Genomic DNA, 17,516 nt, shown 5'->3' with positions numbered 1-17,516 from the left:
GAGACTAAAACTCGAAGACGAACAAGCAGAGGAGGAGGTCAATGAAGAAAAGAGAAGCAAAAGTAAAAGGAAAAAAAAACTTGAGTTATTTTTTATTATTCTCCCTTTTAAAGAGCAATTTTTGGATTTCTTTAATTAGTGTTTGGTGGGAGGTTCAACACTAACCAACTGCATACCACCAATATTTAGAGATGAGTAATCGGAAGGGGGCTAAGTTTGGTTTTCAGGAGTTTGTTGTGTGGTTTCAGAAGCATGAGATGAACGAATATGTCCTCTTTGTATATGATATTTTTCTTTTTATCTTGCATCTCTGTTTAATGCTGACTCTGTTTTGATATTTTATTTATTTATTATTAATTTCAGGGTACTACCAGTTTAATGCCGACTCTGATTCCACACTTCAGAAAGGTAGGCCGGCCTCTAATGTATGATAAATTTTGCCAACTTGCTTCTCTTGATTTGGAAGGGTATGACTCCAATCACTTTGTTTTCCAAAGCCATCTTAGTATCTGCATCACCAATTTTAGAACAAAAGCTAATCCAATTGCTAATCTTAGCATCTGCTTCACCAATTCACCATCATCTTTTGATTTTGAGTGCCTTTATCGGATAGAGGGCAAGTGCACAGTTTTATATTTCGATATACAATATTAGCACTGATTTCTTTTGTGAACTAAATACATGCATAATATGTGGTTGGTTTGAACTTTGTTATACGTCAAACCCATAATACAGCTACTGGGACGTTGTCTGGAACAAAGATGGAGGTGACGATATGATGGAAAAGTAAGTTCTCTTCCTTCCTTCTCTGCTGAGCATACTACATAATCTTTCCAATTTTCACTAAAATTATCTCCACAACTCATTTGCAGGCTATAAGGAACTGGATTTAGAGAGGGCCTACCAAATAGAGATTTCTTTTACACTAAAACCTATTTCTCTCGGTAATGCTACACTTTCAAATTTGAAAATTTTGTGAGATAATCGCTTGAAGAAAACCTTGATTGATTGTTGATCTTGGTTGAACACTGTTGATTTCAGCAAGCTAACTCTCAAAAGAGTTTAAAAAGGAGGAGCACATGAAGTATGTATTTCTTTTTTCTTTTTTTTTTTTTCTTAATTTTTTATAAATGATTTGGCGGTAAACATTGAACCTTATATCTCCACCCACCAATATCAATCTCCATCTCTGTTCTTCCACTTCCTTTCCACCTCTCTCTGGTACTTTTTAATTTAAAAATATATCTGTAAATTTTTTTGTGAATTTTATTTGCTTTCTGCAGTGTTTCGAATCTTCTGATTGCATCAGAAATGAATTAATATCCGCAAATATGATTTTTCATTTACTGGCTTTTTTTCTGGTAATGGGTTTTATTCATGAACATTCTTATTGCTGCAAATTTGATTAATTGTTTTTTGAACCTTTGGATGTTACCAAGATTTGATTTTTGCTAAAGGATCTGTCTAATTACATTGATTTGTGTTTTTTTTGGGTTGATCTTTCTTTTAATTTAATCATCTTGAAATAAAATTGGAATAACTGCATATTTTCCTTTCACATTTTACGTTTTAAGTTTTTGGATAGATTGACTTGACCTTCACATTTCTGTGAATTTTTGCATTGGTTGGTATGCCTTTCTTCCTTATCATACTAGACAAAGGGTGATGAACAAAAAGATGGTTGCATTCTGAACAGATGGGGGGAATTTGTGTCTAAAATTACCTTCTCAATGTTATATGTTTCCTTATTATTGAAGTCATGGTATTATATAGCTGCAGTTGGTTAGGTGCTTACGATCTTTTGCAGGAAACATGACAATAACTTAACTGATTTACTTCAAATGTATAAACTCTCTGAACCATTAAAATGAAATAGTGACTATGTAGACTTTATGTGTCATAAAGTAAATATTGTTATGGAGACATTATATTTTGACTTTTAAGTTGTTTTGTGTTTTGGTACCAATACTTGATGTTTCAGTTGGCACCTCAGTCTTCCCTCTCAATTATTTCAGTTGGCACCTCAGTCCTCCCCCTCTTTTTTCTCCTACAACTTACTGTGTCGTCATGTTTTCTTTTTTCGGGCTCTTTCAATTTTTATAAATCCGATTCAAGTTATTAAAACACATACAATTCATGTTTTTTTATGGTTTTACAAACTCATTGGTTGCATACCTATTCGTCGGAGATCAAAGAAAAGGAAAGGTGGGAAAGTCCATTCTTGCCGTAGAGGTCATGTTGGCAGTGAGCCTTGAAGAAAACAAAAGGTGAGAATAGCAGAACGGTTGGCTTTTTTCTTTTAGCACCGAGTTATTTCCAAAAATTCCCCTAACCTTAATTAGCATTGGCACTTTCGGAATGTGTTTGCATTTTATGAATGGCCTCCTATGTTATACATGCAAATAGTTATAGTTATCAAAACATCTATCTAATGTTTTCTACCTCATCTAACAGCTTAATTACACTCCCACTGTTTTGGTCAGAAGTTAATTAGAAGAGTCTTCATTCCATCGACATCCTTTCCTTTACAATTTATGCTAAAAATTAATTGTAAAATGTAATATGGAAGGTTTAGTTGGCATGTTAACTTTCAGAAACATGAGATGATCAACATTAAATGTGCATGATACCTTTTTTTTTTTATCCTACTGGGTTGTCTTCATCTTCGATCTCAAAAGCCTTCCTTAACTTCTCTTCATCTAATCTCAAAAGCCCTCCTTGCATGTTTCAGCTTTTCAGTACAGCTTTTATGTTTTGGATTATTTATTTTTTATTTTTTGCGGTTTACCACATATTTGGCTGAGTGTAAAAAAAGTTAGTAATCATTTATGAGTTCAGATTCCTTGAATGCTCAATATTTTAGTTGGAATGAAGTGGTTTGCTCTGTGATGTGTGTGATTCAGAGAGAGATTCAGAGATAGTTGGAATTGATTCCTTGAATATTTTTCACTTTTTTTTTCTTCCAATTTTGTAATAAAGTGGTGTGCTGCTTGCCTTCTTAGTTCGATAATTAAGCTAAGTGCCATTTGGAATCGAGCTAAATAATTGATAGAAACATAAACTATATCTCATTTGGAATATATTCTGAAGATTTATGCATCAATTTTGGTTGCAGACCTATTCGTCAGGCCTCAAAGAAAAGGAAGGTGGGGAAAGTGTATTCCTGGTAATGAAAAGATAAGGGAGAGCCAGTGACATATATTGGTGAGGATCCGATCTTTCAATTGTATATGAATTGTTGCTCTCACTTGGTTTCTTTGAGGACTCAAAATTGTAATATGTACCTGTGCTGTTTTATACATTCGTTAATTTCCAAATCAAGTTTATATGCATCTCTAGGTTCATTTCTTTCATTTTTAGAATCCTCAACTTCGAAGGTTACTGATACAGAGTGAATAAACGTTGATACACAAGTATAACTAGAAGAGGCATGAATGTAACGAAACTCCCAATATCATATGTACCAGCCTTCTTAGAAAACTCCCAATCTAGCTATCTCAGTCACACTCCATTATAAATGCTTACAATCACGGACTTTCGTTACATAGCCAAGAATGTTACATTTTGGACGTATGTGATTCCAAAAATCTAACGGTTAGATAAAGCGATCTCCATATCACATAGCCAAGAATATCTAAAGGATTTTTCAAAGAGGCTCATAGCATTTTTGTAAGAATATCATAAGCTTACCTTTACGCTTCTGGGATACTGAGTGTCTGAAAAACTTCTTACCAAAATTGTACAGATCCTGATATTGACATGTTTACACCTTTACGTTTCTAAATGAATATAAATTTCCATTTTCTATTCGCATTTGAAACCGATGCTCAAAAAGCTACCTAGTATCGAACTCTATCCCATATTTCATCTATTCCCACTCCCTTATAATCATAAAAAAAAATAATAATAAATAAAAAAATAAAAAATAAACGAATTATGCTCCAACCAAAAGCTTGACTTTTAAATATTTGACAATTATATAATGTCCACATATAAATTAGAGGCATTCACATTAAGCTACCTCCAGGTGCAACAGGAAATGTTGACATTGAACAATTAGGTTCTTTTTCCCCGTCCGTTGCTTCACATATCACATAGAAAAATATTTCACTTTGTACAATGGAGAGCAAACTAATCAACACGCAGCCATAATCACTGCAAAATGACGCATATTACTGTGTAGAAAAAGAGAACAGAAATTAGTTGAAGGCTTCATATATTTCTATCTATTTGCATGTGTCTGAAATGTTGATCACATCTGTCACTTCCCGGGCCTGCTCCACCACCGTAACATCATATTGTCCACTTTGGACTTATCATTTCCTCACGATTTTGTTTTTGGGAACTCACTAGCAACTTCCTAGTGGGTCATCCATCATGGGATTGCTTTAGCCCCCCTTCTCGCTTAACTTCGGAGTTCCTACGGAACCCGAAGCCAGTGAGCTCCCAAAAAGCCTCGTGCTAGGTAGGGATGGGAATATACATATAAGGATCACACCACTGGGCGATGTGGGATGTCACAATCCACCCCCTTAGGGGCCCGACATCCTTGTCGGCACACCACGGCCAGGGTTAGGCTCTGATACCAAATTGTCATATCCCAGCCTGGGGCGGATCACTTCCCGGGCCCGCTCCACCACCATAGCACGATATTGTCCGCTTTGGGCTTACCATTCCCTCACGGTTTTGTTTTTTGGAACTCACTAGCAACTTCCCAGTGGGTCACCCATCATGGGATTGCTCTAGCCCCCTTCTTGCTTAACTTCGGAGTTCCTACGGAACCCGAAACCGGTGAGCTCCCAAAAGGCCTCGTGCTAGGTAGGGATGAGAATATACATATAAGGATCACACCCCTGGGTGATGTGGGATGTCACAACATCCACATCCGTCATTTATGATAGGGTTTAGGGGTATTACAAAAAGTTTAAAATTCTACTCATCCAGTTGACATAAAAATGTGTTGCTCTATAAACGTCGCTAATTTATAAAAGAGAAAAACATGAAAGCTAAATTATATCCAAGGCCTAACACCAACCGGCAAGTGTATATAGGCCCGTCATTTTCTTGCAATGATAATTCTTACACTTCAAAAGTATTTTGTGATCATTTTATTTTGTTTTTTTTTGTATTATAGTGTTGTGTAGATAAAGGTTTTTTTTCTTCTTCTATTCATAGGCATCTGTGTAGACTTTTTTGTATTTGTGGAATGTCATAGAATTTGTATTCAATTTAGGTTCATTATGTTTAATAATTTTTCAGATAAATTTTTCTATGGAGCGTGCTCAAAATCGTGCAAGACAATGGCGTCAATCATTGAGTCTTGAAGAACATCAAAGATATCTAGCTCGACGACGTCTAATAATATGAGAAAAAAGACAACAAATTCCAACTCTAAATGATGATCATACTATGACATTCCCCAGTAACATACAACAAGAAATTCCTGGTATTTATTTCATATTCTTTTTTCTTTAACTCATACTAATGCACATTTTTTTTCTAATTTCTAATTTTTTTTAACTATGCAACAAGTAGGTCCCAGTAATATACAAGAACGAGTTCATTTGGCTAACTATGATGTTGAGGTCAACCCCAGTAATATACAACAACAAATTCCTAGTATTTATTTCAATTTCTTTATTTGTATTTGATTCACACTTAAAAAATTAGGTAATTTGTATGACAAAACCCTACATTACTTGGAGTATGTCAGAACCGCCGTAGGGTCCTTGTGAGTCACCAACACAAACGTCTAACTAGAACCTGGAGGGGCGCAAAACAAAAAACGTGAGAGAAACGAAATTAGGTTTGAGAGAAACAAAAATAGTACTGCATACATATAAAGAAATTAGGTTTGAGAGAAACGAAAACCAGGTATATGTCATGTCACTATCTCAGCAGTAAATATGTAAGATAGGTGATATAAATCAATGCAATAGTGATATGCTAGCCGGAGTCACCTAATGTGACCTGTACGGTTGAACATATTGCTCATTAATCCAGCCGAAGTCACCTAATGTGACTTGTATGGCACTAAACCTGCACACGAGTCGAAACGACCTAATGTGGTATGTACAACAGGTTGGGTGTAAATAAGTAAGCTCAAGTGCTACAATCACGTGAAGGCTGTGTGACGAATCGCAGGTCACCTACGAGTCGAAACCACCTAATGTGGTTTGTACAACAAGTTGGCACCTGACTTAGATCCAAGCTGAGCGTGTGGTGCAGGTGGTGAATGATCACATGAAGGCTAGGCCCTTGCCACGAGTGGAGCATTAACATCGGGGTGCAAGACAATGAGCTCTACGTGTATCAACTCATAATCAACAACCATGCAACCATACCATCAATATACACTCACCTGAACTTACATGGGCCTCCGCACTGTCATGCAATATTATGCAAAGCTATACTAATGCATATGCTAATATGTAAAGTAAACATGACATGGAATTTTAAACAAAGTTCCATTTAAAACAGTTTCTGGGAAACGCATATATATATATATATATATATATATATATATATATATATATATATATATATATACATATATATATACATAAACCAAAAGCCTACTCACTGGTATGTAGCTAGGTCGTAACCCTCGAGTCTCGCCTGGCTGCACTCGTCCTCCGTAAACATCTCACCTATATGTGAAACAACTATTTTAACGTTAATTTTAAGCACATAACCAAAATCGTGTAATAACTTCTCATACGTTGCTCAATTCGAGTGTTTGAATACACCATAATGGCCTACTCAACACCACGAGCATCCCCATATTTTTAGAATAATTTTCCGATGTCCCACGCGCCGGCCACGCGTAGGCACGTGCCTGACACACAGACGGAATCTTTAACGGCATTAGGGAATATTTCGTTCAATAACAGCATATTCCGTCTAAAAACTAACGGTGATACATGACGCCGTTAGTATATTCCGTCAAAGTTAACGGAATATTCCTTGTCTTTTCCGATGGTCCTCGCCGAAGCCGCCACCTGTTAAACCAGAAACTGGAAAAACTTCAAACTTCAACATCTTCTTCAAAACTCAACCAAATTCCATGAATTTTATATGGGTTTAAAGCTCTCAACAAGGAGAACAAATCCTTACCTCTTAGAGGTCCTAAAACCGACAGAAAATGGTTAGAAAGTCCCTCGAAATTCAGACAAAGTTTGCAACTCAGTGAAACTACGGGTCCCGACGTCTAAAAAACTTCAAAATGACTCCAAAGTGCTAGGGAAACTAGGGAAGCACCTTCTTAGGCCTCAAATCCAATTAAATCACCCACGATCACGTCAGAGTCATTTTAACTCCTCACCGGAGTTTCTGAAATCCAAGGTTTTCAGGGTCAACTCTTAGTAAATGGTATCACGAGACTTTAGAGCTCGAAAGGAGTATAAATAGGAAACCCTCGAGATCGATCCGTAAGGTTTTGATGGTGTTTGAAAGTTGTAGAACTCAATTGTACGAATAGGAAGGAAAGATCGAGAAGAGAGGAGGGAGAAGGGTTTACACGTGTGTATGTATGTGTGTGCAGTCGGTTGGCCAAAAGAAAAAGAAATCTCAGACCCTAATTGGGCTACTGTGAGAGAAAGAAAGAGAGAAAGTTTTAGGATCCAAAAGAAGTGAAACTAACCCAAAAATCTGATTGGGCTCCAAGTTGTAGGAATTCAATTGATTGATGACTAAGAAGTAGTCATCCAAAGAATATCATTCCACCCATTTGCTAATTCGTTTACTCATAACGTTTCCGTTACGAATCCAATTCGGCCCTAACTCACGTCAACATGCTTGTGATGACACATACAATTTAATTACGCTAGTGAGAAAAATACTTTAACACTGTATACTTACATCCACGTCATTAAGCCTCGAGGGCATAATCGTCATTTCCACACATTCGAGGATAAAATATATATTAATTCAGAATGGGTCGTCACATGATGTAAGGAGCTTAGGTTCTCTATGTCCATTTGGTAGTTAAATTTGGCAGTATAAAGTATTGGTCTTGGCTGAGATGGACACTAAATGATATTTTATGCATCACATATCATACTCAAACACCATGCTGCAAATGCAAAAATTGTCTCTTGAAGGCACAAATGCAATTTAGTATTATCTAATCACTAGATTATTTTTAGAACATGGCTTTTGTGAAACAGCATCACCATTATCTTGTTTGCAAAAGAAGGGGAGGACTGTAATCTGACACCAATGAAGTTTAACCTTCATTCACCTGTGACAGTACATTTTGAACAAGATGAAGCTTCCGACACATTAATTTCATGTTCCGTTCGTCAAAAATAATTTTTTTCAATCAATGTGTTTGTAGTTTCATCGGTTAAGCCTTTGTTCTACAATGGAGAGTGAGAGTGGTTTAGACAGTTGAAGAAGATAAATAATCTTGTGATATACATGTTAAAAGTGATTTGGGGTGTATTTAGTATTTTTTTAATTTTTTTAAACCCTATAAGGTTGAAATTGTCATTGCATAATAAAGTATATAAATTATTTAATATTAAATTCTAATGTGGGGTGTATTCAACATTATGTGGGGTCTTAATAAAAAAAGCTTAAAAAAACCATCATATAAAAAGAAAAATTAATCGGACGTGCACGGAGGATCAATCTGGCCACCATCCTCAATCCTAATCAGGGATGGATTTTTTTGCCAAATTACCGTGTTAACCAAATTGCCAACCATATTATACCGATTTTGTGACAAACTTTTTGTGCCAATTGGTAATGGCACGATAATGTACCGAACCAAAGTTTTTTGGTACAATATTGATATTCAATATTATTACCGGTATTACCATACCGTACCAAAAAATATAAATATATATTATTACATATATTTTAGTGTTTAGTACATGAAGTGTGTGTGTGTGTATAAAAATATATGTTTAATGAATATCAATTACATGAAATTTATTGGGATTTGCTGCTGCGTGCTTTTTACTTTGTGCTTCTTGCCTGCAGTTTTTTACTACTTGTGCTTGCAACCTATTGGCTTCAAGTATGATTAAATCAACTAAAATGTATGAATTAGTTACAGAGTTGATGAAAAAAAAATTGAAAAACTGGGCCTTGAATTGGGTTGATAAAAAAAAAAAATCAAATTTTGGCCCAAAAATGGTCCAAAATAAAATGGTAATTACTATTACCATACTATACCAACCGAAGTATTTAGCATACCAAACAACAGTAATTCTGAAAATTTGGTACGATAATAGTAATCAATTTTACAATATCAAAAACTTAGTATAATAATTGGTAAGAGAATTTAGGTACGGCAATTTTGCCGAAACGAACCCTAATCCTAGCGGCCAAAAAGGATCGAGGAGAAATTAGCGGGAATTCCCACTATCAAAAATTTAAATAAATCATTAAAAGCAGAAGATATTTCTTCAAATTCGTTGATGAAACGATGCCACATCGAGCAGCGAGCCATGTGTCAGCACTCCCTGCCATCCTCCTTCGAACATGGCCATTTGTAGGGGTGGGAAATTTTGCCATAAACAGATTTACCGATTGAACCATACCAGTTGGCTCATAATGGTATGGTATAGTTTTGACATTTTTTCATAATCGGTTGGCATTTTACCAAACCGACAATTAATGGCATGGATTTGGTAATTGATTTTGTATGCCAGCGGTATGCCATACCTACCTATATATATATATATATATATATATATATATATATTCCTATTTAGATATTTTAGGTATTTTTTACATGCTTGACTCCTTAGTTTTAGGGTTTAAAAAATATATGCATGACTTCTAACAGCCTTTTCTCAATTTTCTTCTTCTCTTAAACGAACACCCAGCCAACTGCTATCTCTGCCAGAAATCTTCTTCTTCTTCTTCATCAACTTTCAAATTTAGGTAAATATTTGTGAAACCCTTCTCTTGGGGATTTATTGTATTGTGATGCTTTATGCATATCTTACGTATTCATAGTACTGTTGCTTTCCAGTATTATTTTTAAATGAGTTTTTTCAATTGTATCCCCTTATTTGGAGTTAGAAGAAGTAAGCATATATCATAAGGCCTAATACCAATCGATCGATCATGTAGAAAAGTTGAACTATATTTTATCTTTTTAAGCAAAACTGTAGAAAGGCACAATAAAGATATATTCTTGATTTGTGAAATTTGAGATTTTAGTAAAAAGCTTTTACGTTTACACAATATAACATATATGTATATGCATATGATTCATGCCATAATAAATATAGAAAATATTGTTAACAAGATTGATAGGATGATGATTACTGATACTACATATACATGTACATATATATGATTTTGAATGTATATGCGTTGCTTATGTTTAGAATGATGGAGTCTAGCCAATCACCCGCTAGTGCACAACATGGATTAACCCAAAATGAACCACACAATGCAACCAAACAAGCACCCCATTCTGAAAATCAAATTAAGCCTTTGGAACTGGAAGATAGCGAGGAAGAAGTGGAACATGTGAATAACAAGAGACCCAAACTGGGTCGTTCATTTGTCTGGGATCACATGGTTAGAACTAGAAAGGTCGTTGATGGGAAAGCTAAGTTCATTGCCATTTGCAACATTTGCAAAGCCGATGTTCTTGCACATCCAAATAAAAATGGTACCTCGTCTTGTAGGAACCACCTTAGACAGCAATGTAAGAATTCACTGTATTATATGAAAGGTGCTGAGAAAGGTCAATCTATATTGACAAATGAGGCAATGGTTGGTGGGACTTTGGGTTACCGCTTATTTAATCAGAAAAGTTGTGAAGATGTTCTCAATGAATTTATGATTAGAGATGCCATTCAGGGCAGTTGAGGGGGAAGGGTTTTTGAAGTATAGCTTTGAGCAACAAATAAAATGAAGGATACTAGAGATCCCACATTGCAAAAGGTGGTTTATTCGATGAAGAAGAAATTTGAGAAGTATTAGGGCAGGTGGATTCAACTTCTATAAAGAGCCAACAGAGGAAGAGCTTGAATTATACAAGACATGTGAAGAACTGGAAAAATGTAAGTATTGCTTTATTTTTTCTAATTCTAATTATAGTACTTCAATCCAATGTTTATTGATGTTTTTAATCTATTATTCAATATACTTCTTATTCTAATCATACATTTTTTATGTAACATTTGAATTGAAATAGTTGATGGTTCTACATCTCAAGCAGGAACATCAATTCCAAGTGCTTCGAAGAATTGATTCATGGAAGATTTCACATGCATTGGTTGCTGCTACTTCAGTGATGTTGCATTATCAAAACAACAAGTTATTTGTTTTGGGATTATAATAAGGGGATCTTATAACTAGAGCCATACTTTTGAGTTTTGAGTTTTTGTTTATGCATTATTGCTACAATTGAATTTAGACAATTATATTAGTTAGACTTTTGAGTTTGTGAACTTATAATTATTTGGATTATGTTTGCTGACATTGTTGTTGGCTTATTAAGTTTCAATTTGATTTCCATTTTAATTTATCAAGTCATGATTATGTTGGCTTATCATCAATTGAAAAATTACAGCAACAACTTCTTTTTCTCTTTTCTAGTTTGTTGTTTATAGGTCGGTACATGATCTTGAGCTGTTGTTTTTGTAGCTTATTTGCAAACCATCAGCTGTGCCATTTACCAACCCAACCAGCCAATAATTTTGGCTGAACCGATTTTTGGCAACAGCAAGAAGACAATTGGCTAGCGGTAACTAATTTTCAGTAATTATGTATATGTGGCTGGCAGGTGGCATAAGGAATGTGGCATGGTTTGCCAACCGAACCCAGCCCTAACCATTTGAGAGAAAAGAAATGGTGGGACCAAGCTTCATTCCCCCTGATTTAGTATGTGGACCCCGCACCCGACCACCACTCTTCTATTTGGCGGGAAACATTGTGGTCTTCATGCCAATTAACTTGAATAAAAGCTGCGTGGATCAATTGGTCAAAAAATTCGGATTTGTCTTATAGTTTAATCCGTTTACTCATTGAAGATAATGCTCATTAGGCCTCGTTTGGCAGGTCGGACTGTACTGACTATTTCAGTCGGATAGGATAAATAATCACCGGATAGTACTGACTAAATTAGTCGGGCGTTTGGTATAATATCGGACTAAAGACTGACTATTTAATACTGTGTTTGGTATTGTACCGAATAAATCGTACTGTTATTATTTTTATGAAAAACAATTTCCATCAGTGCTGAACCCATCACAACTGACAAGCGAAGGAGCTTTGAACCCACAATCAGTAACCATCATCCTCTTCAGCCGAAGCTCCTCCAATAGCGGGTACTCAGCGGCAAACGCCTTCAACCACGACCGGACATCGGAACCCCAATGGTCGGGGACCAAATTGAAGTCCGCGGATCCGAATACGAGATTTGAGAGAGTTGAAACTGAAAAAATGGAAAAGATCTTAAGTTTTGAAATTTTTAATGGTATGAAGATGAAAGCTTTGGATGAAGAGAGTGATGAACGTGAAGATTTGAGGAGAAAGAAGGGCCAACCCAAAGACCTTTGCGCATTAGAAAATGAATAAAAGGGAAAAGAAATTGATAGAATAATTCTCAGAAGAGGTCGTTTTGAACCTTGTTTGTGCAGATTTCACCATAATTGAAAACCCAGAAGCAAAAATTTGGAGAAAATGAAGAAATCGATATGAAATCTCTTATGGAGTCCTGGGTTTCGGCTGGTTGTTCTTCCTTCTTGGGCTCCTCTGTCACCGGAGCCTCTGCTGGCGGTGGGGATGGAGAGAGGGAGAAAGAGCGGCAGTACCTTGGTTGTGGTTGATAAGGAGTTCACAGTGCGCTGGAGAAGAGAGGGTTGGAGAAAAGTGGACGCCCGACTAATTATACCAACCTATAGGAAAGGATAACTAAGCGGGTATACGCTGTATTAAATTTAAATTGGTGGGATCGGATTGTTTTATCCGGTGGCTATTTAATACTAAAGGACACCAAACACTGTCCTCCGTATTATTAGTACTATCCGGTATCTTATACGGTATGCCAAACGAGGCCTTATGTTATTCATTAGGTCAAGTCGGATAAATGATTTTTGCGAGATTAAAGTATTTGGAAGATAGTTTATGTAGTAAAAAAAATTGAATTTTGTGGTGCAATCCGTTTGCACATTTAATTAAAAAATGATTTTTCTTTTAAATTTCCATTAATATATGGGTAAAATTGTAATTTGATTCTTCTTCCTCATCTGTTTGCTCTTTTTTGTTTTGGGGACAAACTAAGTTACGTTTCCAATAAACAAAAAGACTAGTGCAAGGAAAAGATACCCCAAAAGGCATCCCACAACTTAAATACAAGCCCATCAAGAAAAAGTAAATACAACACAAAGCCCAGAAAGCATAACGGAAAGAACAGAAATCCTAAAACTAATGAGAAACCAGCAACCACCACCAAATCTAACGCGCCTCCATCGGAAGGCCGCCACCACCAAAAAAGGAACCAAAAAGAGCATCTAGATCAAAGGAAAATGAGGATGAGCTCTCTCTCTCTCTCTTTGGTTTGTATTTACACAAAACCAGTTCTGAAATCTGCAATAAATTTAGCTTGAATTCAGTAAACACAAAATTGCCAGCACGAATATCCAGCTCAGTTTGTTTCAAATTATGTTGTCAATCGTTGTATCACAAGCACAAACAGATTCAGAGGTCTCTGATACCAACTCCGGTATCTACCATTACAAAATTAGAACACGAAATCGAACCGAGCGAAAATCATCGTAACAGCTTTTGAGTAAATTTTGATTTCTTCAAAACGAACTCAAAGTTTCCTCCCAAGAAACTTGATCTTTTACTACATTAGAAAATTAAACCAACAGACACAAAGAAAATAGGCAAAACTAACATTGCATTCAATTTGAAATGAAATTCAGCAACTTTACCATGATGGAGCGTCATAGGAAAGTTGGTCCTGCTCCGGCATCACCGAAATCTCAGTGACAAAACAGGAAAACCTTGTCCATGAACCCCGGCACGTGACCGCCGCCATCATCAGCATCTTCACCTTCTTCTTAAGCTTCTTCTGAAGCTCCAGCAATCTCGAAGCGAACTCGGAGTCCTCAAGCTCCTGCCGATCTCCACCACATCATTCCGGATTCCCAAAGCACCTCATATTGCTATTGCGATAGGTGGCTGCGACTAGGAATTGGATGAGGGAAAGCTGTCGTCGGACTACAGTGATCAAGGGTTTGGCGGAGAAACGACATGTAATGTTTGGGTTGCTTGGGTCGTCTGGTCAGCATAGGTCAAATTACATTTTTATCTTGCATTTAACAAACATCAAACGAAAAATTACTTTTAGGCTAAAATTGCAAATGGACTACATCGTAAGAGTTTAAATCTAAATTTTTTTACCACACAGCCATATTCCGAATACCTTATGATCACATGGACCATTTATCTGATTTGGCCTATTTATTACTAGAAAATAAATTTAAACTTTGAGATTGGTACAGTAAATAGACATAAATTTTAAAATTAAATTGTCATTTAGTATTACGATTTAATGATATTCTTCTTCAATTGTAAATGAGAGGTCACCAAACACAAATTTAAACCACATTATTATTCACCCATTATGACATTTAGTCCACTCTCCCACCTCCTTAACATGGATAATCTTTTTCATTTTTTGGAACAATCGATATTATAAACATTAAGAGGAAGAAGGTGCATTTAATCTCACAATGTGCTAGCAATATAGATAATATTATTTCCTAATATTATTTGTTCAAAAGAAAAGAAAAAATCTCAAAATTTGAATTAAATTAATGATGAAAAATTAGCCCACGTTCAGTGAGATGACCGAGACATAATAAGTCTGAACACGTGCCCGACTATCTGTAAGTCATGCGCATCAAACGTGTGACCCTCCCACCCAATTAATATGAGCCACGTTTACAAGGAGGTACTTTTTTTTTTTTTTAGACAAAATTTACAAGTCGTTGCATAACAAATTCTTCCGTTAATCAAATCGACTTGATGACGTCAAATGTACGTCTGATCCGAATATTCTTCGAATTTAAACAACCAATTTAATGGTCTCCGTGATTGGAAATTACCTGATTGCCATCAAGGGGGACCTGAGACTAGGGGTGGGTTTAAAAAACCGAAAACCCAAAAAAATCGAAAACCAAACCAAACCGAGGCCGAAAAAAACCGAACCGAACCGAATTTGGCTGGTTCGGTTTCGATTTTTGAGGTTTGGAAACCCAACCGGACTGAACCAAACCGAAAAAAAATCATATATAAATACTAAAAAATACATGTTGCCATTAGGGTTTGAACCCTTTCCCTGCGGGTTGGGTTGGTTGTTGCAAACCAACTTGACTGTAGGCTTTGTGTTGTTATAATTGTACCAGTAATTTATTTATAGGTTTCTTATTTTTAATGCTTTATAAAATTTCTTAACTTTACAAACCCTAGCCGTCTCACTCCCATTTCATTTCAGATCTCAAACACCTCTCTGTTCCGTCCGCTGCTTCCTCTTTGCCTTTGCTTCCTCTCTTTCTTTCTTTCTCTCTCTCTCTCTCTCCCCCTCCCTCTCCCTCTCCTTCCTCTCTTCCTCCAAATCACTCTCTCTCCAGCCTTCTCATGTCGTCCTTGTGGATTCCTTCTTCCAAACCATGATTTTCCCTCGCCCTTTTTGAGATCTGACGAAAAGAGGAATTGAAAGAGCTTGCGACAATCATGGCGATATCGCTGCAACAAAGGTTGTGGTTTTATTTATTTGTCAGTTCATAGGTTTTTAATTGTAGGGTTACCCATTTGAAATTTATGTAATTTAAGGTGAAAAAGTTTGTATTTTTCTCTGAATATGTTTTGGAATTTTCTAGATCTATTGTGGACTTGACTATGAATTTGAATGTGGGCACCGGGCATGTGCTATTGAAGTCCGATTATGGTATTTAGAAGAACCCAATTGCTTTTTTTTTCGATTTGCATCGATCAATTAATTTGTTGAGTTATTTCGTGATTTTGTAAATTTTAAAGTTTTTGAATTTTGAATCCTGGCGATGTACATTTCCTTGAAGAATATATGTTTCTGTATTTGCTTAACTTTTGAAAATTTGAATTCGTTCTGCTTGATCACAAGTAGTTGAATTACTTGAATATATTCAGGATTTTGAGGCTCTCAATTCTCTGATATATGAGAACTGGGAGGTTGATAGGTAGGTTCCTTCCATTTACATCATTTAAAAATAAAAATAAAAAACCAAAAAAAACCAAAACCGAAACCGAAAAAAAAATGAACCAAACCAAACCGAACCATTTTGAACCGAACCCAGCCCTACCTGAGACACAAGAAAAACCAGCCGAAAACAATGGCAGAGGAAAGGCCGAAAAGCCAGTAAGAGCCAGTGCGCCGACGACGTGTTAAAAATTCCGATCAGCGCATCCCAACTTACACTACTACAAAAGCAGCTTATTGTATCGGTGGTTTGTGTCGGTTTTATATAATATACTGGCGGATAAGACATTTCCGACACCCTCTTTACCTAGTTTCGGAATTAATGTCAACTATAACAGGAAAAAACTGTCTGTGTCGCTTATAACTGACATAGACTATTAATATCGCTTATAACCGACATAGCTTTTAATCTTTTTAAATGGTGGTGTCGTATAAAAGGAAAACTGTGTCGCTTTCAATCGATATAAAGTTAGTGTTGATTTAAAAAAGGATCGTGTCGCTTCTAACCGACATTAACAATTTTTTTAAAATATTTTAAAATCCGATGTCATTTAGTTCACTAAACTTTTGCAAAATTTCAAACATTTTGAATTTTGAAATTTTCACACCACTCGAGTAGACTTCCACACGAAATTCTAAATAAAAAGGAAGATAACACAGCCCCTTCAGCAAAGCAGCTCCTTCTTTGCTTCTTCGTAGCCACAACAGCAGCAGTAGCAATCGCCGTTTCAAATTCAACATCCCTCACAACCCTTTCAACAAAGCAGCTCCTTCTTCTCTCAACAACCACCGTAGCAACAGCAACAACAGACACCTCTGTTTTAACAGTCGCAATTCTAGCAGTAGCAGCAACAACAATCGCATTAACAGCAACTGTATTTTGCATCAAAACGTCTGCCTCTCTCCCTTCTCTTTCAACACTACAGTGACGAGCACGCCATTTCCACGGCTTCCCTTTTAGGGGCTACTCCTCGAGCCTTTGAGTTCCGATCTTCGCGAGACGGCTCAAGCAGCGATCAATCCAAACTATTTTTGTCCTCTTCGTCCCTCCCTTGGTTTCATGGTTTCACATCAAACACGAAATCTGAGAAATTTTTTCTTCCTCCCTGCAATCAATTGTGTGGATGTTCGAAAAAATTTAATTCATGGGTTATAAGGGTGTTTGGAAAATATGAAAAAGATCGTATATTAAAAAAAAGGAAAGAAGTAGTTATGTAAAGAGAAAAAAAGAAAGAAGGTGAAGAAGTCGATAAAAAAGAAAGAGGAGTTCTGTAAAGAGAGAAAAAAAAAACCA

The 17,516-nt window shown here is 36.2% G+C and overlaps 1 protein-coding gene and 1 long non-coding RNA gene across 2 annotated transcripts; one reads left to right on the top strand and one right to left on the bottom strand.

Moving 5' to 3' along the window:
• Positions 1–10,353: 10,353 nt before the first annotated feature.
• On the top strand, positions 10,354–10,839 carry LOC137710012 (uncharacterized). The gene has a single exon (XM_068448979.1). The coding sequence runs from the start codon at positions 10,354–10,356 to the stop codon at positions 10,837–10,839; it is 486 nt and encodes a 161-aa protein (XP_068305080.1).
• A 2,424-nt stretch (positions 10,840–13,263) lies between these two features.
• LOC137709724 (uncharacterized) lies at positions 13,264–14,052 on the bottom strand. The gene is made up of 2 exons (XR_011064921.1): positions 13,914–14,052; positions 13,264–13,563 (listed from the first exon to the last, which is right to left on the bottom strand). It is a non-coding gene; the product is annotated as an uncharacterized lncRNA (long non-coding RNA).
• Positions 14,053–17,516: the final 3,464 nt, after the last annotated feature.

The sequence above is a fragment of the Pyrus communis genome, chromosome 12 (assembly GCF_963583255.1).
Source record: "Pyrus communis chromosome 12, drPyrComm1.1, whole genome shotgun sequence".
NCBI classification, from domain to species: Eukaryota; Viridiplantae; Streptophyta; class Magnoliopsida; order Rosales; family Rosaceae; genus Pyrus; species Pyrus communis.
Note: the sequence above shows the minus strand (reverse complement) of the source record. Positions and strands in the feature narration are given on the sequence as shown.

What these genes read in the sequence shown, in the direction of transcription:
- LOC137710012 (XM_068448979.1), top strand. Translation starts at nt 10,354, where the DNA reads ATGGAGTCTAGCCAATCACCCGCTAGTGCACAACATGGATTAACCCAA.